General features: G+C 44.9%; 1 protein-coding gene across 5 annotated transcripts in view; it reads left to right on the top strand.

Annotated features, from left to right (window-relative positions):
* Positions 1–23,658, top strand: part of WDR7 (WD repeat domain 7) — a 391,118-nt gene extending 367,460 nt beyond the window's left edge. For 4 of the 5 annotated variants that reach the window (XM_027118593.1, XM_027118592.1, XM_027118594.1 and 1 more), the window contains 2 exons: positions 1,008–1,112; positions 7,053–9,933. In XM_027118593.1, coding sequence (XP_026974394.1) covers positions 1,008–1,112; positions 7,053–7,256 — 309 coding nt within the window. In that variant the 3' untranslated portion in view covers positions 7,257–9,933. Of the gene's footprint in view, positions 1–1,007; positions 1,113–7,052; positions 9,934–22,331 lie in introns of those variants that run through there. The other variant, XM_027118595.1, reaches the window with a different exon arrangement.
* Positions 23,659–25,059: the final 1,401 nt, after the last annotated feature.

Genomic DNA, 25,059 nt, shown 5'->3' on the forward strand with positions numbered 1-25,059 from the left:
ACGCAGTGAGCTTGAAGCTCCCGCCAAGACTCAAGGCTCACAGTTCGTCATCAAGAAACAGCAGATGGAAACAACCCTTCCTAGCATTGCCTTAGTTTAAGGGAACACCTTTCCCCATTCTTTCCTAACCAAGAGGGGAGACCAACCTGCCGTTGTAAGCAGACTGAATATTGCTTCATGTGGTAGAGATACGGTCTTTAATAGTTTGTGTAGAAACAATACAGTATTATGCTAATTTGCTAAGTATTCCAGTCTTTTCGGTAACTATTAATATCATTAAACGTGAGTGTAATTTTTTCTTAGTAAAGACCTTTTATCAAAGACCGCGTCTAAAATACAACATCCTTGTTTTTTTATTCATGGTTAAATCAATGATAGCTATTTGGCAAAGGCTCAGAATTATCCCTGTTAACTTGTTTTTAATAGCATTTAACTTATATGTGTGCTCAAACCTCCAATTCATGCGTGTATGTATGTGTACTAATTGTGGCCATATGCATTTAAACACAGTGCTATTGGTGGGAAATGAAGCGTAAAATGTGAAAGATGTATAATTATTAAGGGGTTGGAATTATAGTTTTTGACTCCTTCCAGAACGGGGATGTTATGACACAGCTTTGATTGGTTTTCATTTCAGATGAAGTTCCTGGGTAGATTTGGTGATCAGTTTTTCACCTTCCTAATTAATTGTAAAATTCTTCCGTCTCATGGACATAAATGAATTAACACATTGGTTTGCCCGTTAATATATGCTTTTCCTTCGGACTCATGCTGTCCTCCCAAGTAGGAGACAGGTGGACTCCTCAGAACAAGGTCAAAGCCCCTGGATGTATCAGTGAGAGAACTTTGGTTGCTTTTCCTCTTTTTCTAACCTAAATTTGAAGTAAAGAACGTTAATGGTTTCTAATAGCCATGACATAACTTTTTCAGCATTGAACGTATTTGCATCCGTATGCGTAGCAGCTCTGTGCAGTGCATACGATGAATGACTCTGAATTCTATTTCAGACAATCCATGGTCACAAGGGACCCATCACTGCCGTGGCCTTTGCTCCTGATGGACGATATCTTGCCACCTACTCAAACACAGACAGCCACATTTCCTTCTGGCAGGTAAGTGAACATGCTGCAGGGTCTTGACGTGTGGTGCACGATCCGCTTGTGCTGGGAAAGGCTCCCTTGTGCCCTCCCTCCCTTCTTTCAACAGATATCAAGTACTTATTGCTTGCTGGTTATGTGCCAGCTGCCAGCACGCAGGGGCTACTGAGAATACAATTAGCAACCTAGAAGGAGGGGGTCTGCTCTCACCAAGCTTTCAGTCTGAGGGAGACGCAAGTAAATCAGCAAGTAACCACAGTACGGGGGGAACCTGGGAGTAAGGTTGTGGGCCGGCTTCATAGAGGCAGCGACACCTGAGCTGAGACATGGTGACATCAAGGAAGGGCCAGGCATTCAGGGTAGGGAGGGGTGGGTGTTTGGAGAGAGGTAGGCATCATTCAGATGTAAGTGAGGGCCTGGCCCGAAAGGAATTGGGGCACGGAGCACTGCTCAGGCTGTTAATTTACACAAGGCATCCAGACAACGCCAACAGGGCATAGGGGAAAGGGCAACCTCGTATTAACTTCATGCCCCATGTGTATTATCTCATTTGCGTTGGCTTTCTGAATTTCCACATAATGCTCTTCATTTCCAAGCTATTAAAACATTTTCAAAAATCTGAGTATCACTGACTGGCAGTACATGAGAACAGCTCTGTTCGATTATGATTACAGTGAATATTAATTTGAGCAACTGAGTTTTATAATAGAACTTGTTTCATCCTCAGTGATTAACCTCCATCGCATCTTCTTTTTTTTTTTTTTTTTTTTTTTTTTGCGGTACGCGGGCCTCTCACTGTTGTGGCCTTTCCCATTGCGGAGCACAGGCTCCGGACGTGCAGGCTCAGCGCCGTGGCTCACGGGCCCAGCCGCTCCGCGGCATGTGAGATCCTCCCAGACCGGGGCACGAACCCATGTCCCCTGCATCGGCAGGCAGACTCTCAACCACTGCGCCACCAGGGAAGCCCCACATCTTCTTTTTAATTACCTTACTCCTGATAATTACAAAAAAGTTAAACATTACCAACTCCCCCCCGCCGCAAGTTAATATAAAATTCTGTTACCTATCCTAGGATGCAGGTATGTTTTATGAGATTCAGTTTATTGCTTTGAAAGCTAAAAAAGCAAATAAAAGTTTAAACAAGACTTCACAATGTGACGATTTTTAAAAACTCAGTAGCTAATGTAATGTAAAACAGATACAATAAATTGCTTAATTAACCACATGCTATTGAAGCATGACAGCTTCCAGATCTGTCCTAGCTTTTTCTACTTTTCCTCTAATTTAGTTTTCCAGTCTGTTTTCTTATTATCCTTTCTTCCAGAATATATCTCCAGCATCTTAATTGGCTCATATTAAACTTTTCCTTAGAGATGTCACCGAGTCTTCATTCTTCCTAGCGGGTAACCCCAGGAGTCGTATTTTATCCCACTGAAATCCCACAGCAAGTCCATAAACAACGCTTGCCACATTGGTCCTGTAGATAGTGTCTCTACCAACTGTTCTTTTCTGCCAACGCAGTGGTGTCTGTGACACCGACTGTACTTTGATACACATTTTCCTGAATTTCCTGTTCTCTTGAAATCCCGGAGGAGTGTCCATGTGAAACTCCCTTCATTTGGCGTGTGTCTGGTGTGGAAGCGCGGGGTGCCAGCCTAGCTTTAGGGACATGGAACCAAGCAGTCTGGGGTCCCTGCTTTCCAGGAGCTTGTGTTCGCCCCATGCTTTATTCTTGGGAATAAACAAAACCAGATCTCTTCTTTTTTGTTGTTCAATTTTTCTTCCTGCTAAGAAAATATACTTCCTTATATAAAGGGATACCTCCTAAATTGGCCAGATGTGAAACTTTCCCCAGTATTTTCCTGAATGTCTAAGTGGTAAACCTTATGTCTAAGTGGTAAACCTTTTCCCCCTTATCTAGGTCTTCAGAGACCTATTTGGATATGTTCATCCCTTCCTTGAATCTTTTTCTATGTTTATCAGAGTTGCTGCCCGGCTCATTGATGGAATTATCGTTAGCATCTTCCTCACCCCGGAGATCAAGATTGTTCCTTAGATGCTGTCTTTTTGAAGCACCTCTTTCTGTCCTCCAGGCTCCTGCTGTTGCCTCCGGGCTTCGCCAAGTGCACTTAACCCTGCGCATCTGTCCATGCGGCTCTGCCCAGCTCCTTTCCTTCGTCTGCACTCTCTTCTCCAGGGGCACCTTGTGTTACTTGCAGGGGTGGGTGTTCAGCAGACAGAGCACCCAAGCAACTCAGGCAACACCCAGGTCTTTCTTGCCTCTAAACCCAATGTCAGAATTTAAAATGTGGCCCATTTCTTCCCTGCTTAAATTATACCCAGCTTGGTCTTAAAATCTAAGTGGAAGACACAGAAATATCATTTCAACTTTCTCAAGAAAATACAATAAAACCTCTTCCAGAAGTATAGTGGGTTTTTATGTGAATTAAAGGGAGTCCAAAAAGCAGTGTTAGATCTACCGTGGCTCTCCCCAAATGGGCTGGGCTGATTTATTTATATACATATTGTTTAGGTCTAATGATGTATGATAATACTTTTATATGATTCCAGTAAATGTACTGCAATATATTTTGAAAACTTAATGAAGCCTTATTAAATATAGAGCCTTACAAAAGCCATCAGCTATTAAAATCTTTGCTGAGAAATGAGTGTTAATGAGAATTACTGGTTGGATAATTACTCAAGTGAGACTTAGTAAAAGGTTTGGGTGCAACATTACTTGCACTGAGAATAGCATTAAAACACTTCCTGTTTTGATGAATTACATCTGTATGTATGTCTGTGTGTTCAGAAAATAATCTTCTCAGAACTGGTCTTGTGAAGCATTATTTTTAAAGGGAAGGAAAAAGCCATGGTTGCCGTTAGTTCGTTTACATACTCAGCCGCTAAATGATGTAATTTGGCAATCTTTCAAGCCCTTTGATTCTCCAACAACATATTCCTACTATTTGAATATTTCACTTCAGTGTATCCATTGGTATGTGAGCCAGGAGAGTTTAGAAATGAAATACAACCATCATTCTGTCACCTGAACTTCACCACCACCCTCCAACAATTAAGTATCCTCTTCCAGGAATGCTAATAATAAATTAGATGGATATTGGTTTCATTTAGTTTTCTTTATTCCATCATCCAATAGAATACTATTCAGCCATTTTAAAAGGATGATGTAAATCTATAGTTATTAACATAAAAAGATTGCCCTCAACATTTTGTTGAATGAAAAAAGCGGATTGTGCAACTGCCTTTTAATATGAGCCTGTTTAAGTAAAACTCCTTAAACCTGCTTCTCCTTATGTGGATATAGGCTTGGAGATCTGGGAAGAGGTTTACCAAAAGGTTAGTGATTGTCTCTGGGAAATGATATTTCAGAGGATTTTTGCTTTCTTTTTTATACTTCTCTTTATTATTTGAATTTTCCACGATGAGTATTTATTACCTTGGGAGTGAAGAAAAAAGCTAATGTGACCAAATATTATAATTCCATGTAGTTTTCATTCATGCAGGACTCAGATTGCCTTTACTTATGCCAGTAAATTTGTAGCCAGTCTCTGATCAAATATTAATACTGAATAACAAAATGGCTAGTTGTTTTGGTGAGAGTTCTTCAATGGAGCTTACTGGAAAAATCAATACCCACCCTTACTACTTCAGATTCATCTCTTATTTGAAGAGATCATAGGAAAAGGCTGGTGTGAGGAACAAAAAATTATACTTAACATGAGAGTCTTTGTCTTTCCATCTGTTTTCTACCATAATCGTTATGTACTGTGTAGAATTTCACATAGCCCTGTTCTGAGGCAGGAGGGCTGTTTGACCCTAACAAAGCATTTATCAATCATCTGAAGGATGATTCAACTTGCAAGGAGAACCCAGATATAATAATGGACTTTTTGGGGAAACCTTTCCACCTGTCACATTCCAATAAGATGTTCTCTCCCTGCCCACTTTAGCCTTCAGCCCACTTCTTGTACGTGGCTAAATTTGAAGGAAGGACTTAAAAATAAGGATGTGTCTGAGCCTATCGGATGCCCCTGGCTTTTTGAGCCACCAGCAGAAATCAAGCTTCATACACATTTTCATAGAAAATCCATAAAGAATGAAAAATACTTTGTAGTTATTTATCAACTGAGAAATTAGATTTTTTAAAAGCACAGCGTGCCTGTTGATGCCAGTTCATTTTAACCGGCAATTTTCCGCATCATTTGGAGCTGCTCTGTAAGAGGACTAAACAAGGATGTCTGTTACTCTTGGTACAAGTGAGAACTGGCAAATCAAGCTCGCCATCGTTATTTATATTTAAGCTATTTGGGAACCTCCAGAAAGCAATAAGGCCCTGATTTTTATCTTTTGTGGAGTTTTTGGAAAAAGGAGGGAAGGACGCAAGGAAAGAGGTTCTTAGAGGATGACGGTAAGGTACTGCCTGACTTTACATGTTAATTGCACTTTAACAGAAAGAGTTAATGATAATCGTACATTTGGTTTTAAAATGTGACCTCGTACACTAGTGATTTTTTTTCACCTCTGTGTTGTGTTCGGCACTATTATTAATGCAGGAAAATCAGTAACATTAGTCATCTTAAAAGGGTTATTACTCAAGATGATTTAAATTGTGAAAATGTCAGTGGAGCCTGCACGCGTCCTGCCAGAGATGCCATGATTTACACCCCCTGACACCATCCTGCTTCTGAGAAGGGCCAGGGAAGGAATGGCTTAAATATTTTGCACTGATCCAAATGCAGAGCATGATATCAGCAACAACACACCTTAAATGTCCTAGGACGTGCCAAGGTTTCCTGTGTCAACCGTGTGTACACATTGGAGCGTAATCTGCATGCTTGAAGCAAGTCCCTAGAATCACATACATTCAGGTGGAGGTACTGCTGGAGAGAAGAATTGAACATGAAAATTAGTGCAAAGAAAAATATTATTTCCAAGCCCTCTTTCCTGATGGGCAGTGTGCTTGCCACGTGATTTGCAATAGCACAAAAGGTGACTATTGAAAAAATGTTGAGTAATATTTAGAATCTAAAGGATTCTTCAGACTCAGTCGCTCAGATGACAGTTCACTTAGATAACGGCCATTCAGCATTTAGCACTTCAACATGAATGCATAGTTGTTCATGAGCCATAATTTCCATGTTATTTTCCATTTACATGAACGAATTAAGAGAGCTTAAGACTCAAGTCAAAGCCAGAAAGGCTGCCCAAAAAGCAGAAATCACCAGCTGATTAAAACCTCCTGCCAATAAAGTGTTAAGAGTGTGCTCTGTTTAGCGTGGCCGCAGAGCAGTGGGCCACACATGCAGTGTTGAGAGGCGGCTGATTCTTGCTTTTTCCTTCAAAATAAACTAGCGCTTTCCAGAGTTTGGAGTTTTTAAAAAGCACGTGAGGAGGGAAGGTGTGGTAGGTGGACAGGAGAAGGGGGGTAAGTTTTGAGCTTTGATCTGGTCACCTGTTACTCTGTCTACTGCTTAACTTTGCTTCATTTTCTCAAACTAATTCTAAGTCCCCAGACTTGCCTTTGGGGGCTCGTTCTTCAGGGGTTGCAGTGAGCACCATCACTAAAGGACAGAGAAGTCTGCCATTTGAAATACCCGCTGTTTCCACATATTGTCTGATCGGGCCGTTTTATTAACGTGTGTCGTTTAGCCACCTTCTTAAAGGTGGGTGGGCTTTCCTGCTGTCCAGTTCTACCCACCAGGTAAAATTCCTACAGGTTTACGCATTTGCTGTAACAGCATCAGAACAGTTTCAAATACACTGAAAGGAGCCCTTTAGAGGTTAACAATAGACTCTTAGATGACCGTGAAGCCTCATGATGGAGGAGAAAGTGACCGCAAGGGTGTGTCGCTCGAACCCCTCTCTGTGGCAGGGAAAGGGAAGCGGTTCCTGCAGTGACACGTGTGCTCTCCTGTCCCCGTGTCCCTCCAGATGAACACCTCCCTGTTGGGGAGCATCGGCATGCTGAACTCGGCGCCCCAGCTGCGCTGTATTAAGACCTACCAGGTGCCCCCCGTGCAGCCGGCGTCCCCCGGCTCCCACAATGCCCTCAGGCTGGCCCGGCTCATCTGGACCTCCAACCGCAACGTCATCCTCATGGCCCACGACGGCAAGGAGCACCGCTTCATGGTCTAGGGCTCGTGTCTGCGTCCCCGTTCTCCCAGGTCTCCAAGCCCAGAGTCCCGTCCTTCCTCAGTGCCCACCCCCGCCGGGGTCATGGGGGGCACAGCCGGGTCTGTGTCCCTTCGCATGGTCCCCGGGGGCAGACTCCTGCTCGTGCCACCTATTGACTGAGGCATGCACACATCGCTCCGCAGGAAGTGGCCGTCCGGTCCCCAGGTCGTTTCTCACCGCCGCAGAGGGAGGGGCAGCCAGCAGTCCCGTTGCTCGGTGCACCAGAAGCCCGGAAATCAATAACCACTGTGATTGCACTGCCAGCCCGGATCAGCAGTTTCTTCACGCTAAAGCCCACCTCTGAATACTGTTGGAAGCTGGTTGTTCTGACATTGGGTTTTGAGGTCATGTGGCAGTCCTAATTATTGATACCGTTTTCCTTTGGATTTCCTAAAACGTGCTATTGTTTACCAGAAAGATTCTGTGTTTACGTGGGGTTTTTTCCTCCGGGAGATTGCTAGGCAATTACTCAATCCAATTTCCTAGGGTTTAGCCACTACCTTCTTTATTAACACCTAACCGATTGGAGATTAATGAGAAAATACACACACACACAAATTTTCCTTGTGGAGACTGCAGTTTCCCAGACACCTAGCCTTCTAAAATGCTCATATCCCGCTTAAGTGATACTGTATTTAGTAGCTCAAAATCAAAATGATCACTACTTATGATCTAGTTAATATAATTATCCAGTCACTATAATCTCTTAAATGGACTTTTGTAATAAAGAACCAAATTTGAAAGTATAGCGTATACCTGAAAAGAAGATTCCTTGGCTACAGATCTTTTTAAGAAAGAGCTTACCCCTTCCTTCCAGAAACTTCACAGACCTGCAGTTCCCATAAGTCAGCTATCATGTAATAGTTACAATTCAGCCTTCAAACTACTACTGATCAGTTAAAGGAAAGCTAAGACAGCATTTCTTTGAAACAAGTATCCTAGAAAGTTATTAACTACGGCACAAGCATTCAGGAGCATGCAGTCATCCTCAGTATCCGCGGAGGATTGGTTCCGGGACCCCCGAGGGTACCAAAATTCACATATACTCAAGTCCCTGATATAAAATGTCAGAGTACACGGAGGGCTGACCGTGTGTACAAATGTGGATGCTCTCAGTCTTTCCGAATCTACCCGAACGTTGCAGTAGGGTGTTCATCACACTTCCAAGTAAGCTTTAACTCGGTCATTTTCTTCTCCTTATGTCAGATTATGCTGGTTCTTCCTCACAATAATGGAAAAAAAAATCTGTAAAATAATATTTTGGATGACTCGCTCCTAATAAACCTTGGTCTGTATATAGTTGGGGATTTGGTTGGTTGGTTGGTTGTTGATTGGTCGGTTAATTGGGCAAAATGGTTTATTAAATACAAAAATAGAAAATGATTTATTAAATTCAGAAAAAATACGTGAAGTTTACAAAGCAACCAAAATGATAACGGGAGTGTCTAATTTAAAAAGCATAGATTGTCAGCGTTTATATAATATACAAAAAAAGTAGGATCACAGTCCAGGAACAAATACATCTGTTATTTTATTGAAACAGATTTCTAAAGAACATGTTAGGAAATTAAGACCACTAGAACATCTCTTTCATGTCGACATGAAGTCTGTCATTTCTAGTGATGGCAAACCCATCCTATACCTTGGTTTTAGACTTTAGGTATTCTTAAAGAGTGAATTTATGCCATATGCATGTGCAGCGTATGTATAAAGATTATGTATGTAGCTTCCCAGGAAGAAACTCAGAACTATACAGCGTAGACTTGCTTGTTTGGTGAACATGCTGTTGTGCCCGATATAGATAGAGAAACCTGAGGAGAACGAGGTGCTCTCGGTTTTTCCAGTGGTTCCCCGAGTCTTCAGTGCGAGTACCTGGCACGTGTTCACTTTATGAACTGAAATGGGGATTAATTTATTCTAGACCACAAAGCTGCTTTGGAATGATGAAGTGTAAAAGTATACCTTAGAGATTTTTTTTTTTTAAACAGAATGTTCAGGGCATCCGGAGGAAGGTGTGAGGCTGTGGGCAGGCCACCCCAAAGCATGGATGGCACACCCCATGGAGGGTTAGAACAAAGCTATGAGGGCCCTAGGAGCCAAATACCTGGGCAGTGGGCCTCGGCCAGCTGGCCACACAGCCTGGCTGCACAGACAGCCAAAACTGTTGGCCCCTAGAACATCACAGTTGTAAAACTCCGGGGTGGATGGTATCTGATGGTGAGACAGACACCTCTAACTGCTAAACCAACATCTGCATTCTTGTTCACACCAATCTCTCCTTGGCTGTTTTGTCAACCACAGTTGCAAACTTCATCATAGCTCAGATTTTCTCAGCACTGAGGTAAACTTTACCTTGTCATCCCAGTGTACGCTTTTGGTGTCTTATTGATCTTGTTGGCGCTGTATTTGGACCTGTCCTTGTAAACGTAGAGACGTATGTGGCTTCATTGGTAATTTACAAGTGAAAGATGATGTGATACCTGTATGAAAATGTAATGATTGAACTCGCTGTGTACAGCACGTGACGTAAGATGTCTGCCTCTCGAGGCATTTCTTGATGACTCCACTTAACAGATTCTATATGTGCTGAATGTCCCTGTGTACTTACGTGTGTTAAATAAAACTGAATTGTACTGAAGATTGTTTTTCTCATTAAAAACATTGTTCACTCTTAAACATTCTCAGTTGAGATCCCTATGCTTTCTCCCAATTTTGGTACCAAATTAAGCCTTCTATTTCTGTCTGATTATTCATTTCCCTGGAGAGCTAGCTTCAGGAAAGGCAAACTTGTCCACAAAGGAGAGCAGAGCAGTAAAGGAGTCTCTCTCCCAGCTGTGGAAGTGAGAACCACACTCCTACCAAGACCCAACAGCACCCTCTGTGGTTTGGGCAAGGGAATTGCGTGCCTGTTGCTTTATCTCCACCTTAAATTGCTTCTAAATAGACTGTTAATCGCACCAAATTTTATCTTGTCAGATTTGATGACACGGCTTGACTGCCCTGGGGTGGGGGGCTGGGCTGAGATCATTAAATTAATTTCATTTAATACTCCGTTTGGAGTTGAATTTGAATCCCTGAGGAAAAGGGTATAATTGGTTTTCAGAAAAAGCAAGAGTAACAAAATAGGTCATCATCGCTCACAGAGAGTTAGTCATGTAAGTGGTGAATGTAGTTCTCTTTAATTTTCAGATAAGAATTAAATTGAGTCAATCATCATGTAACAATACAATTTCCTTTAAGAGATAGACAAGCATTAAAGGAGTTGACTACAACATCACTGGCCCTATTCAAAGGCCTCCTGTCCATCCCAGGAAGTGTTTTAACATCTCCTGATATCTTGAATGTATCCTTATAGGGAAAACAGGGGCAGTAACAGTTCTTTATGATTGGTGATCACATAAACTGATCAAATGTGGAAAGGGCATGACATTAATAGGAAGGTAAAGCCAAGCAGTGCTGGGTGAACTTTCACCTTTCACCCCTTCGGCTGACTGACAGAGCTGAGTGTTGAAGAAAATCAATACTCCGGAGCCAGGAGGGAAATATTTCTAACCTCTAACTAGAGAATGCATTTTGACAAGGCCAAGATAATCCAAGCTGCACAGGAGAAAGAGAAAAGAAGATTCATTTTTAAAGCTTGACACTTCAAGGTGTTTTTGTACAATGGTTTAGAGATCGTCAATACATACAAATACCAAAGGTCAAAAAGAAAAGCCAGAAGAATTTCAAAAATTAGATGTTCAGTTCTTTCTGCTGTTTACAAACTAAAAAAGACTACGGAGAGGTTCGTGCTTGGAACCGTTTAAATGAACAGTGCTCACAGTTGTGTGCTATAACGTTACGGTCCTCCTTTAACCAAATCTTAAATTTTATAGAGGCAGCAGTGTGAAATATTGAATGCCTAAAAAGTTGTTAAGATTTCTGGGTTTTGTACATTTTTTCTTGGACGTGGATTGTTGTTGGAGTGGTTACATCGTCTTGTGGTAACATCTCAGAATCTTGCTTTTTTTTTTTTTTTTTTTTGCGGTGCGCGGACCTCACAGGCTCCGGACGTGCAGGCTCAGCGGCCATGGCTCACGGGCCCAGCCGCTCCGCGGCATGTGGGATCTTCCCGGACCGGGACACGACCCCGTGTCCCCTGCATCGGCAGGCGGACTCTCAACCACTGCGCCACCAGGGAAGCCCAGAGTCTTGCTTTTTGATGCCTGTTGCTGCTGCCCTGATGCCACGTAAATCTTAGCTCCTCTGTCACATTCCCTTCAGTCATTAACATAAGAAAAGAGTGCCTTTGGAACTTGAATTGTTTCTATTTCTCCAAATCCCTTTAAGCAAATTATTTATACAAGTATTCTAATTAGTGCTCTTCAAAGTGAGGCTTACGCATCTCTAGGAAGTAGGTAAGCAATTCACTCCACTCTTACCGCAAGATTAGATCCATTTGTTCTGTGGACGGATACCTCCATCAAATGGATATAGATTTGTTTCTTTCCTACAGATAAGAAAAGAAGTCAAATGGTGCCCATACCTTCCAGCCAAACGCAGAAAGACAAAGGAATCCCGGATACTTGAAGTATCTAAGGTAACACTCTGTTTCCTCAAGGACAAGCAACATCATGATTAAAATAACAGTGAAAATATACCCTTAATTTATATACCTTCTTTCTCATTAAAAAAAAAAAAAATCTCTATTCTGCGTAGATCTGGTTGGAGATTTTTTTGTTTTATTTGTTTCAAAAGGAGAGCACAGCCAGCCAAGACTCCTCAATATTCTGAGATTTCCCAGAGAAGACCAGGAATCCAGCTCATGCCTGATTTGTAGTGAGTATCAAATATGTATTGCATCTGTTACATCCATAAGAGTATGCCTGTAAAGTGCTTACAAGAGCGGCACATAGTAAGCCTTAAGAAATGTGAGCTACTATTTTTAGTAGACATTTAGAAGTCCTTACTGAGCATGGATAAATAAGATTGTAAATTACATGTGTTCTTTGGAAAGCACTGTTGGGTTTTGTATTGTATTTTATCTCTAGGTAGACTCCAATAATAGGTCTGAACATCTTACCCAAAGAGGAGTCTCTGTGGTTCCAACTGTATTCACCAGGCTCTTCGTCATGTTGCTGTGTGTTGCCATCTTGCTGCTCACCAAAACTTGTAGACACTGAGGAGATGCCGAAATATATACCAGCGATGGGGCTGGTTGATTACGGCAGTTGAAGTTATGACTGATTCCTGAAAAAGGAAGTAGTTCGCCATCTTAGCATCAGGGATGACTTTGAGTTACTTATATAAGTAGCTTTGAAATATACATCCATCAGAATTGCGCAAGGCTCTGCACCAAGTATTATAGCTTAGGTTTCACAAAATCACTGAAGCAAAGGAAACAACGTGTAAGTTCTGTTGCCAATATCTTCTTGTTTTGACTAGCGTCAAAATGACTTAGCACAGGGCTTCCCTGGTGGCACAGTGGTTGAGAGTCCGCCTGCCGATGCAGGGGACATGGGTTCGTGCCCCGGTCCGGGAAGATCCCACGTGCCGCGGACCGGCTGGGCCCGTGAGCCATGGCCGCTGAGCCTGTGCGTCTGGAGCCTGTGCTCCGCAACGGGAGAGGCCACAACAGTGAGAGGCCCGCGTACTGCAAAAAAAAAAAAAAAAAAAAATGACTTAGCACTTCATTTACCCAAATGTGAAACGTATTATCTAAAACGTGAGCCACACAGTGACACTTTAAGTTTTAGTGAAAATTTATGAATAAAGATACCACATGAAACATTATTCAGTCTACAAGCATTTACTGAATCTTAATATGTGCCAAGCATATGTTCTGTTTTCCTCTCACTGGTAAGCTCACAATCTAGCAAAGGACCATAAACACTATGGGAAAAGTATGAAGAACAGAGATGGGCAAAGAGCTATGAGAACACAGAGCTGACTAATTCTGGTAGGGTGGTGTCAAGTTAGGCTTCTGAGAGAGGAAGCATTCGGGCTGGGCCTTGAAGAATAAATGGAAATTAATTAGGAAGATGGAAGGTATGTTATAAGATAGGAATTTATGGGAGTCCACGTTATTATGTGATTTGAGGGTACATGAACTACTTCACACCTACAACCTGAGGGGCATTGGTGGGCAGTACTGACAATCCAGGTACCTCTCCAGTTGCAGTTAATACAACTACAGAAAACGAGACTGCTGGGCTAGAGAACACCTGACATCTGAAAGTTAAAAACCCTAAAAATAATGATAATAGTTAGAGCAAAACCCTAGTGAAAGATTTCTCTGACTTTTACTAGTTTTCCAGATTTCTTTTTTTAAAAAAAAAAAGCTCTTTTGCTTTTTTTGAAAATTCAGAATATATATATATTTTAAATTTTTATTAGAGTATAGTTGATTTACAATGTTGTGTTAGTTTCTGCTGTACAGCAAAGTTTATCAGTTATACATATACATATATCCACTCTTTTCCCATATAGGTCATTACAGAGTATTGAGAAGAGTTACCTGTGCTATACAGTAGGTCCTTATTAGTTATCTATTTTATATATATAGTAGTGTGTATATGTCAATCCCAATCTCCCAAAGTATCTGCTTCCACCCCCCAGCCCACTTTCCCCCCTGCTAACCATAAGCTTGTTTTCTACACCTGTTACTCTATTTCTGTTTTGTAAATAAGTTCATTTGTACCATTTTTTTAGATTCCACATATAAGCGATATCATATGATGTTTGTTTTTCTCTGTCTGACTTACTTCACTCAGTATGACAGTCTCTAGGTCCATCCATGTTGCTGCAAATGACATGATTTCATTCTTTTTTATGGCTGAGTAATATTCCGTTGTATATATGTACCACCTCTTCTTTATCCATTCCTCTGTCGATGGACATTTAGGTTGCTTCCTTGTCCTGACTATTGTAAATAGTGCTGCAGAGAACATTGGGGTCCATATATCGTTTCAAATTATGCTTTAAAAATAAGTTATGCATTCTCCTCATCCTGTCTTCTAGTACGTAGAAAGCATAGTGCGTTGGGTGCCTGCCATGTACACTGCCTAGATTCCCACCTCCCTCAACAATCACTCCAGGACTGAAGCATTTATTCCCCCAGCTACTGGGAGTGTTGGTGTCCTTAGACACTCAGCTCTCTGCTGAGTCCTTCCCTGGAGATTGCTTCACAGCCAGAGAACTGTCTGACCCGAGATCATGATCCTTCTCCTGGGGACAGCCACATCCAGCGATGGGTCAGGGAGAAGGTATAAAGCCCCAGCCTCTAGCTGTTTCAGAATAACGTTGAACGGCCATCCCAGCTCCAGGACTTCCCTTGGGATTGGCTGAAGCTTTCATTGAACTGCATCATGGTCCAGGCTTCCCTCTGCCTAACCCTGCTTCCTTCACTCCCCTGCAGTGTTGATCTCGAGAACACTGCTCCATAAGCTTCCTGTGTGCAGATCTCTATCTCACAGTCTGCACCCCAGAGAACCCGATTTATGACAGTTGGTACCAGGGGTGGTCCAAGAAAACAGGATCTAAAACATGATTTGGGAGCTGGGTCACTGGCAGTGCAGATCCCATCCCTGGCGGTAGGTGATCATGGGTAGCCTCTGGCATGCTGGGGCCATGCAACTGTGAAAACTTAATCAGGATGGCATACTGATGGAAGGGGATGCACTGGAGGGTACAATGTGGCAGGTGTTTGAAAAGTAGGGGAAAGACATATTATAAGGACAATGGATTTGAATGGTTCAGCACCTGAAAAAAAGATAATGAAAAGCTGAGGGTGTCGGGCTTCCCTGGTGGCACAGTGGTTGAGAGTCCGTCTGCCGATGCAGAGGACACGGGTTCGTGCCCCGGTCCGGGAAGATCCCACATGCCGCGGAGCGGCTGGGCCCGTGAGCCATGGCCACTGAGCCTGTGCTTCTGGAGCCTGTGCTCCGCAACGGGAGAGGCCACAACAGTGAGAGGCCCACATACTGAAAAAAAAAAAAAAAGCTGAGGGTGTCATCAATTAAAGGCTACATGCGAAAGCAGAGACACTCCTTGGCCACATCTCAGGAGAGCCTCATTTCCTGCAGCTGATGACAAGCTGAGAATGCGGCCCAGGACTTGTTTTTGGGAAACAGAGCTCCAGAGAAGGCTGAAGTCTTAGCCTCCGAAGGTCTGCATCCCAAGGTCAGAGCCCTGAATGAGGTGGATGGGGCTCTCCAGGTTGACGCACTTGAACAATCTTGAAACCCCAGATTTCAATGAACCCTCCCTGACCTGCCCGAGTAGCCTGCTCCTTTGCTTGAGGCTGTGTGGAGGCCTCTCCCCTGCAGAACAGTACACGCCCTCAACCTCCTCTCCCAGCCACCAGACCAGTGAGCGCGGGTTCAGTCAGAATAGCGTCTGGCTGTCAAGGTTCTGGGCCTGCTAAGAGAGGAAAAGAACTAGATTTCAAAGGAGCTGTAGGACCGAGCCAACAGGACCCTCGAGGAACTGGGAGAATAATGGGGCTGGATTCTGGGTGCGCTGGGCAAGGGGAGAGAGAATGAGAAGTGAGACCAAGGAGAAATGACAAGGTACAGACCTGCTGCTCAGCTTGGAGAAGACGATGGCTGATACGAGGTCAAGAAGAAATGCCAGAAGAGCCGTGGCAGATGATGGAGGAAAGAACCAAAAAGCTCCGAGTGGTGGGACTGCTGGAGGAGATAAGGTGTGTAAGGCTAGCAGCTCGCCAGATGACTGCTCTGCGAGAAAGGCCAGAGGACGTTCTGTTTACCAACCAATAAGGGACATGCTGGTGAGAAGGGCCCGAGCATCTCTGTAGGCCCAGGCTGAGGGTAGAAAACGCCGCTACAGAACTAGGCCCTGAAAACGATGCAGATGATAGGCTCCTGAAGTAATAGAGACCCAGTGGGTGCTGTCGTCATGAGCAGCAAGGTCGGAGTGGTAGCCAAAGGGGCCTGCCCTGCAGAGATCTTTGGAAATGATTAATAAAGTATGTCATCCTTCCGGCAGCCGACAAGGGTTCAATCTCTCCACCCCAAAGAAATCAAGAATGGATAACAGGAGGCTGAAGGCAGCCACCTCCCACCCCCGAAATCAACATTCTTTACTTGGTTTGTAGACCTGAAGGGTATGGTTATCAGGAGTTCAGACCCTCACGGGTGAGGTTCTGGGTTAGCAAGATAGTAAGTACCCAAGATTAGCAGAGGTTCTTGCCAAGGGGGAGGGGGACTTAGAAGGGATGGTGGAAGAGACAGTGTGTATCGATGGTGGCCTCAGGACCAGCTGCAGCATCAAGGGTTGTAGTTCGTCCCACTCACATTTCTCTTATAAGTTCTCTCCAGAATAGTGGAAGAGATGCTCCCAGAATTTATTTAAAGCAAGTGGGGCGAAGAGTGACTGTAGTGGAGGCTGGTGAACCAGGTGCTGAATCATTGGCAGTTGACATCGCTCCGTCGACAGTTGTCCAGGAATTGCCTGCGCTGAAGACAGCTGCTTTCCTCAAGCCCCTGCCCACCTTCCCAAGGCAGCTGCATCCAATGAGTGGTCATGGGAGGGCAAAGGCTCCACCCTATTGGCCTCGGTTTGGGGCAGCTCCAAGGGGCCACCCCAGCTTCAAAGCTCCCAGAGGGTTTGGCTGAAACCTCTGTTGCAACTGAATCACAGCCCAACTTCTCCCTCTGCCCATTTTCGCTTGCCTCACTTAGGTGTTGATCCCGGGAACGTGTCTTGATCCACGTCCTTCCAGCAAATCTTAATCTTGGCGTCTCCTTCGCAGAAAATGAACCTGCCAAGGTTCAAGTCTGGTTCTGCCACTTATTAGCTGAATAACGCTCCCTGTGCCTCAGTTACTGGAATCTCCTTGTGCCCCAGTTTCCTTATCTGCAAAACGGGAATAAGTTCATCCCTACCTCATGGTCTTGTTATAAGGCTGAAAAAAGAGTCAATATAGAGAGAGCACTTAGAACAGTGTCAGGCACATAGTATATTCAATAAATGCTAACTCTGCTGTTATTATCTTAAGCTATAATTATGAAATGTTTCAGGTTTTCTACTTCATTTCCTGCTTCTGCGTTACATAAAAGTATACTTTTCCATCAACTTTTTTCCCTCTGTTTTATTCCTTTCTTCAACCCAGATCAGAGTACTGACTTTTAAAAAGTGATGGGGAAAGGTGGAGGGGTACTGACATTTCTGAGTATTTACTGTGTGCCAGACACTATATTAGCTGCATTCGTTATTCTGCTTAATTCTTAATCCAAAAAGCCATGAATTATTATCTCCCTTTCACAGATGAAAAAATTGCAGGTCACATAAGATAAATGACGAAGATCACACAGCTAATAAAAGCCATATCTAGTATTCGAATCCCAGCCTCTGTTGCCAAGACCCAGCCTTCTCTGTTCTTCCAAGTTCCCTCTTGTGACAGGAGTCGGGGAAGCCAGCCATCAGGGGACCTGGCCAGCCATCCTCTTTTAGAAGCAGAAGAAAGTGTGGTAGAACAGAAAAGAATGTTCATTCGTTTAAGCCATTAAAGCCATTATTTTGGGACTTCCCTGGTGGCGCAGTGGTTAAGAATCCGCCTGCCAATGCAGGGGACACGGGTTCGAGCCCTGGTCTGGGAACAGTCCACATGCTGCAGAGCAGCTAAGCCCGTGGACCACAGCTACTGAGCCCACGTGCCACAACTAATGAGCCTGTGAGCCACAACTACTGAAGCCCATGCGCCCTAGAGCCTGTGCTCTGCAACAAGAGAAGCCACCACAGTGAGAAGCCCGCGTGCCGCAACTAGAGAAAGCCCGCACGCAGCAACAAAGACCTAACACGGCCCAAAAAAAAAAAAGCCATTATTTTTTTCCTTTGGTTTTACGGCCATTGTGCCAGATTTTAAAAGGACAAGAGATTCCTTCTCGGTGTTGAATAATATGACTATTTTACCATGAAATGGTTGAGTTAAAATGCATGCGTTTGAACGTGCTACATTCCACAGAGTGATTTTGTTGTAACTCAGGAACCAGTTTTGCTCTCTTATGAAATGGATATCTCGGGAAAAATGGAATTTCATTTACAGAAATGGGCCCTCATTTTCACTGATGACTTAGCAGCCTTTGGTGCTGCTGGCCAGTCCCCCTAGCTCTGTCTCCTTACCTTCCCAGAGCCACATCTCTCTGACCTCTCCTCCCCATTGCTTTTGTTGCCGTCTCTTCTTCCTTAGGATATATAAAATGCACTTCTGAAACTTAAAAATTTTTAAATGGAATCAAAAATCAAATGCTCAGGGCGCACCTCGCAGGTGACTTGATCTCCCATCTAGACAGAAGTAGCACAAAACTTACTCCAAAAAGGAGTCCCTGCCGGGACAGAGGCCCCTCTAGTCTCTACTGTCACACATTGGGTCTTCATGGCCTAGGCTTTCTTGTCTCTGATGATCTCATTCCAGGAAATACTGGAATATATCAGAATTTTCTAGAGCAAACCAGAACACACCACCATGCTCACATCCTTTAGCCTCAGATTTGTCAGTAGAGCACGTGCCAGGCCCTGACTCATGAGACACAAATCTTACATCTCTTTCCTCGTGAGTCACAGGCTCCTCTGGGAGGGTTCTGTTGTGCTTTGCCTGTCCCTTTATTGCCAAAACATCTCCTCCTTCCACTTCCCACCCTTTCACACTTAGCGTTCTGCTTGTTGTTTCCAAACCTTTTAGAGGAAGGAGGTGGGTGAGTTTTCCAGAAAGCAATTTACCGTTCAGTTTGGCTCTAAATTTCTTAGCAGCTGGAGCAGAGGTGAGTTAGATAGTTCTAATTGTCTGATACAGGAAGGACCCATACTGGGCCTAAGGAAAGACCAACTTCTTATTCTTCCTATATTCTGAGTGGAATGTATCGCCTGCATCCTTAAATTTAAAAATCTGAAGGAAAACGTAACATTTATAGAGACCGTGCTAGGTGTTTGGTATATATGATTTCATTTAAGCCTCTCAAAAGTCCCGTGAGTTAGTCTACATTCTTCTATAGGTTAGAAAACTGATATACTGACAGGTTAAGTAACCAGCCCAAGGTCACACTGCTAGTTAGAGGTGGGGCTAAGATTCAATTCCAAAGCGCTCTCTCCTCTCCATCAGTGGACAGTTTCTTCAAGGCCGGTTTTATAGTAGCTGAAGAGACATGCTCCGTTCTCATATTGACCTCAGTGAAAAACCAAGGACCTCAAAATTCAATCTTCATTTATTTATTCCACAATGACTCATTGAATGCCTATTATTTTCCAGGCATTTCTAGAGAAGGCAAATTAATACAGCCCAGGCACTCACATTGCTCATGCATTTCAAAAGCTATCTAGCTAATGTAGTATATTTTGTGAAGTCCATTATACATATTGCTCACACATACACACACGCACACACAGCCCCTTCCTTCTGATGCTCTTAGAGCAATTCTCAGTGCTTGTGTTCAGCTAGGGTCCTCCATGGTGGAAACAGGCTCTGGTCCTGGGTGGCCCCCCTGGGCGACCAGGACTCTGCTTTCTTAAGTGTTTCAGGCTCTGCTTCCCTGGATCGCACCTGCCCGAGCCCCACTGGTCCCTGACTTCTTTCTTCATTGTTTTCTTCTCTTCTTCCAGTCCTTGTCTCCAGAGCCTCATTCCCTGGATACAATGATACAGCACAGAGAAGGAAGGAAACCAGTATCCGGCCCCGAGAACGGGTCCTCTGAGCGTAGAGGAAGGGGGCTGACAGACCGTTCAGACAAACATTCCTTTGAATATACACACTCTGGTAGATTCTCCTGAAAAGTAAACTCATTCATTCATTTGGGAAATATTTATCGAACATCTCCCATGTGCCAGGCAGTGAACTAGGTGTTGGGACTACAGGGGTGAGTGAAACAATCGTCATACCTGCCCTCATAGGGCTTACATTCTAGTGTGGGTGGGACGGGGCCGTGGCGATGGGAGGATCAACAAACCTCCACTTGTAACATGATCAATGCGGAGCGGAAGGAAAGGGCTAAGACCTGACAACCCGGGGATGGGGTGGCAAAGTCGACAGCAGGTCTCTGAAGGGAGAGAAGAGCAGTCAGGAGGGGGAAGACCTTCAAGGTGAGGAAGTAGCACATGTGACGTCCCCGAGGCAGGAAGGAGCAGGGCTGCAGGTGGTGACCCAGGCTTTTGTCACAGGAGCAGGGAGTCCGGATCGTGTATGACCACGTAGACCATAGTCAGGGATGTCTTGAGGTGTGACATTTAGCTGGAAAACAGCTGCCACCTGGAGAATGGACTGGGGGTGGGTTAGGGGGAGGGGAAAAATGAAAACAGGGAATATTATCTACTTTGTATAACAATATCACCATTAACTTAGTGGCATAAACAACACGCATTTAAGATCTCACAGTTCCTGTGGACCAGGAGTCCAGACACAGCCTAGTTGGAAGCCCCTACCTCAGGTCTCTCACAGGTTGTGACCAAGATGTTGGCTGGGTTGTGCTCTCACCTGAGCCTCGTAGGAAAGAATTCACTTCCAAGCTCATGTAGTTGTTGGCAGGACTCAATTCCTGCCGGTTGGAGGACTGAGGGCCTCACTTTCTTGCTGCCTGTTTGTTGGAGCCCACCCTCAGCTCCCACAGGCTTCCCACAGTCCTTTGCCATTGTGGGGTTTCCCAACACAACCACATCCCACAGATGGTGGCCCTCTAGCTGGGTCTTGAAGGATGAATAGGAGTTGTCTAGAGTAGAAGGACATTTCAGACAAAGGGGATACCATGAGTGAAGGCATAGAGGTATGAAAGCAGGTGGGTTTTCCATAGAGCCAACTGCTTATCCAAGAGCCATTTCTCCCTTCTTCCCTGACTATAAGCCTGGATCTGGTCCTATTCTTCACACCACATGGCCATGCGCTCAGGGTGGAATCTCTCATCAGTCTTGGGGATTGAAGCTTGATTAATTTAAGCCAATAATGCTAATTTAATTCCTGGTAGTGCTCAGGAAATGTCATTAATGGCATTCTGGTCAATGAGATATGAGAAGGCAGTTTGCGAGGGGAGTCCTTTGGGGAAAGGTTTCCCTCCCTGATAAAGAGAGTCGTTCAAGTAGAAATTTCTATCTGTGGACATAAGTGGGTGAGTATGTGACACCAAGGGCCACACAAGCCATCTTGGGCCCACACTGGAACTGACCTAAGGCCCAAGCCAACCCACTGGAAATTGCAGAGCAGAAAGATGGAGAACATTGGTGTCTTTGGTGACACCCCTGGGCTTCCAGAGTAGCCAGCCCTGCAGTTGCCCACCTTCAGCTTCTTGTTAGATGATACAATCAACTTCCCATGGGTTAAGACACTTGCAGCCAAAGCTGGAAAACAGCCTGTATGTTGTCCAGTGACCTGGCAGGAAACAGTGCCAGGCTCAGGAGCGGAGGCCAGCGGGAAGGTGTTCGTAGCCAGTGCTGTAAGGTTTGGCTTTCTCCTGTGCGGTTTGGTGAGATCTCAGTAATTTAAGGGAGAGAACAATTCTGTTTCTTGGTTAATCCTGGGTGAAGAATAGATTAGAAAATGGAGAGAATTGTGGCAGGAAGACCAGGTGGGAGATGGCTGCAGCTGTAGTCAAGAGATTGTGAGAACTGCAACTACAGAGGGTGCAGTGGACACCAAAAGGAAGAGCTGAGGGACCTTGTCGAGGCTGAACCTAGGGGATTTAATAAGCTTAAATGTCACGTTTCCCCAGTGGGAGCGACGGGTAGCTAACTGCCAGCCCAGGCCATTCACGATTCCTGGAAAATACCATCCACGTTCACACTTCAATGCCTTTATTCCTGCATTCTCTCTCCCATGGGAGTAAATTCCCATTCACATAATCCTACGTGTAGCATTGCTGCTGTGGGGAAATGAGATTCAGTTTACACCATTTGGACTCGCAGTACCTCGATCAGGAACACAGCCCCCAGGAGTGAGAACCACCTATACAAACCGCATTCAGGTGACCCTCCAAACCCTGCCACCCCTACTGCAACCCCCAGGGTGTGTGTTAGGCGGAATTGCTTCCCATATATTGATTAAAATCTTGTCCACAGAATGTAAAGCTGCAGTTTCACGTTGGATCTATTTCTTGAAGACAAAGGCTAAGCTTCGTTGTCGGCTCAGAAATGCACTTAAAACAATGCTTGTTGTGTTTCCCTTCCCAGCACTTATATTTCTTGCTTTTTGTAAATTACAGAACTCGATAAGAAAGGGGGGCAGGTATGAAAGGGGAAGCATCTACTTTCTTCATACTGAAAACCCGCTTAGAATGATTTTCCTGCTTGACAACAGCTTTCGTAAATGTTATTTCATTTGGGGCGTCTCAAATTAAGCTGAGTCATCCCTGCTTGATGATGGAGAGAGGGGCTCCAGCCGGTGGTCACACGTCCCCAGTATCCGGTGTCATGTTAGGTTCTCAGTGAGCTCCACTGAGTGATGGAAAAGAGAAACGAAGGAAGGAGTGGACAGCTCGTTCATGGAGGAACCGGGAGTGCACCTGGCCCAGGTGTTTTCAACTGGATGACTTGGTTGGCTGTGAGGCAGGAGGACAGGATCTCCCCTAACTCGCTGCTTTATAGAAGCTGGACCAGAGGAGGTGACCTGTACCCATCCTCGACCCACATGAGTAAGGAGAGCAGAGACTAAAGGGACACTTATGTTCTCTGGTGATGCTGGAAATGACCAGAAAAATTACCACTGATGGGGCACAGGACGGCAAAAGACGCTTCTGGAGAACCTGAGCCTTGACCCCCAGCGACCCCTACTGCCCTGGCCGTGAACTCTGAACACCAGGCTCCCAGGCTAACCCATGAGGGCTCCGATCTGAAAACTCACAGTTGATTGGGTGTAAAAGGAATAAAGCAGACCACAGTTCCACAGACCCTCTATGAGCCTGCACCATTCAAGGGTGCCACATGGGGTGTACGTTCCTGCGGACTGACGCTTCAAAGCAAAAATTCATTCAGAAGCAAAAGGCAGGATGTTTGTTTCAGGTGTGTGACCTTGCCCAGAGCCTCTGTAGGTAAACTGAGGCAGGAGAAGGATTTGGATCTCCATCCCTTACCCAGGATGGGAATAGGGGGAAACATCTCCCTGGATGGTTTTGATAAATTTAGGTTAACCATTGAGCACAGCTACACCAGAGGTGGGCAAACTACAGCCTGCGGCAAAATCCAGCTGCCCTGTGCTTTCTGTACAGCACTCGAGCTAAGAATGGTTTTCACAGACCAACATTTGCAACCGACTTGGTGGTGGGGCATGCTGAAGCCCGGTTAAATGAAATGTGGCCCTCCCCAAAAAAGGATCCCAGCCTTTCCATTAGTAGACCTGTATTACCAAAGAAACATATTTAATTATTGTCATTATATTTTGAATTTCATCAATTAAAAAACGTCTGAAAACTTGTTTTCTCTTGTTATACAAGGACACAATTCTCCATGTCGCCTCTTGGCCCACAAAGCCTCAACTATTTACAAGTGTGATCCTTTACAGGAAAAGGTGGCTGAGCCCTGGGCTAGATCCGTCCCGCTGCAAGTGTGGTCCAGGCAGCACAGCCTTAGCAGCGTCAGCATCCCCCAGGGCATGTTAGAGTCTCAGGCCCCACCCAGACCTCCTGGGGCAGAATCCACATTTTGACAAGTTCCCTGAGTGATTCATGTGCACGTCATATTTGGAAGCACTGCGCTGGAGTCCACACGGGAATCTCACAGGAGCTGTTGATAGTTTCATTAGGTTAAAGGCTCGGGATGGGGGTGGAGGCTGGGAATGGGCACCAGCAGCTACTGTGGGTCCCAGAGTGGAGGCCAGGCCTCTCGCACTGGGTGTGCTGCTCCTCCAGGAACTGCCCCTACGCTGGGCATCAAAAGCCCAGCAGGCAGGAGGCCTGGGGCCCAGGCCCTGAGCCTAAAATGCGGTCTTGTACCCTCTCTGGGGCCTCAGTTTTCCCACCTGCATAATGAAGGGGTTTGAAGGGCTGACATCAGAAATCCAGTACGGTTTTATCATACGCCTTGTTTTTTGTTTGTCTGTTTTTTTTTTGCAGTACGCGGGCCTCTCACTGTTGTGGCCTCTCCCGTTGCGGAGCACAGGCTCCGGACGCGCAGGCTCAGCGACCATGGCTCACGGGCCCAGCCGCTCCGCGGCATGTGGGATCTTCCCGGACCGGGGCACGAACCCGTGTCCTCTGCATCGGCAGGCGGACTCTCAACCACTGCGCCACCAGGGAAGCCCATGTTTCTTTTGTTTTTGTTCGGGATGGTTTGACAGGCTGATTAGTCCCACAAACATGGTAGGTGATGGAAAATATAGGACAAGAGCTAAAGCAGCTTCAAGGGGAGGCTAGTGTGTTGGGATGTTGGACTCATGATGTTTCATTTTACACAGACCCTATTCTGTTATTCTTTCTAGTTAGGTATTTCTTCACATAATAGGAGAAAGTGCTGAGGAATCGGATTCAAGGGCACCCTGTGGCTTGTTGGGGCCCCGGGTGGCTTGATGGCTTTCTGCCCAAGTCCATCCAATCAGAATGCTGGGACAATAGCACAGTCACTAGTTCCGCTTATCTTATTCACCTTCTTGGTGCCCGGCACTTATGAGGCACCAGGGATGCAACTTTGAAACACATCAGATGCAATTCCTGCCCTCATGGGGCTTACATTCCAGTGGGAGAGACAAATATGAAGGGAAAAGTTAGAAGCAAAAAGGGGAAAGATGGATGAACATTCCAGCCTCTAAGCAAGTGCCAAGCCTTTGTGTCAGGAGGGAGCCTGGCTCATCTGAGAA

This window comes from Aethalodelphis obliquidens, unplaced genomic scaffold (assembly GCF_003676395.1).
Source record: "Aethalodelphis obliquidens isolate GAN/ISIS:26980383/991018 unplaced genomic scaffold, ASM367639v1 scaffold19, whole genome shotgun sequence".
NCBI classification, from domain to species: domain Eukaryota; kingdom Metazoa; phylum Chordata; class Mammalia; order Artiodactyla; family Delphinidae; genus Aethalodelphis; species Aethalodelphis obliquidens.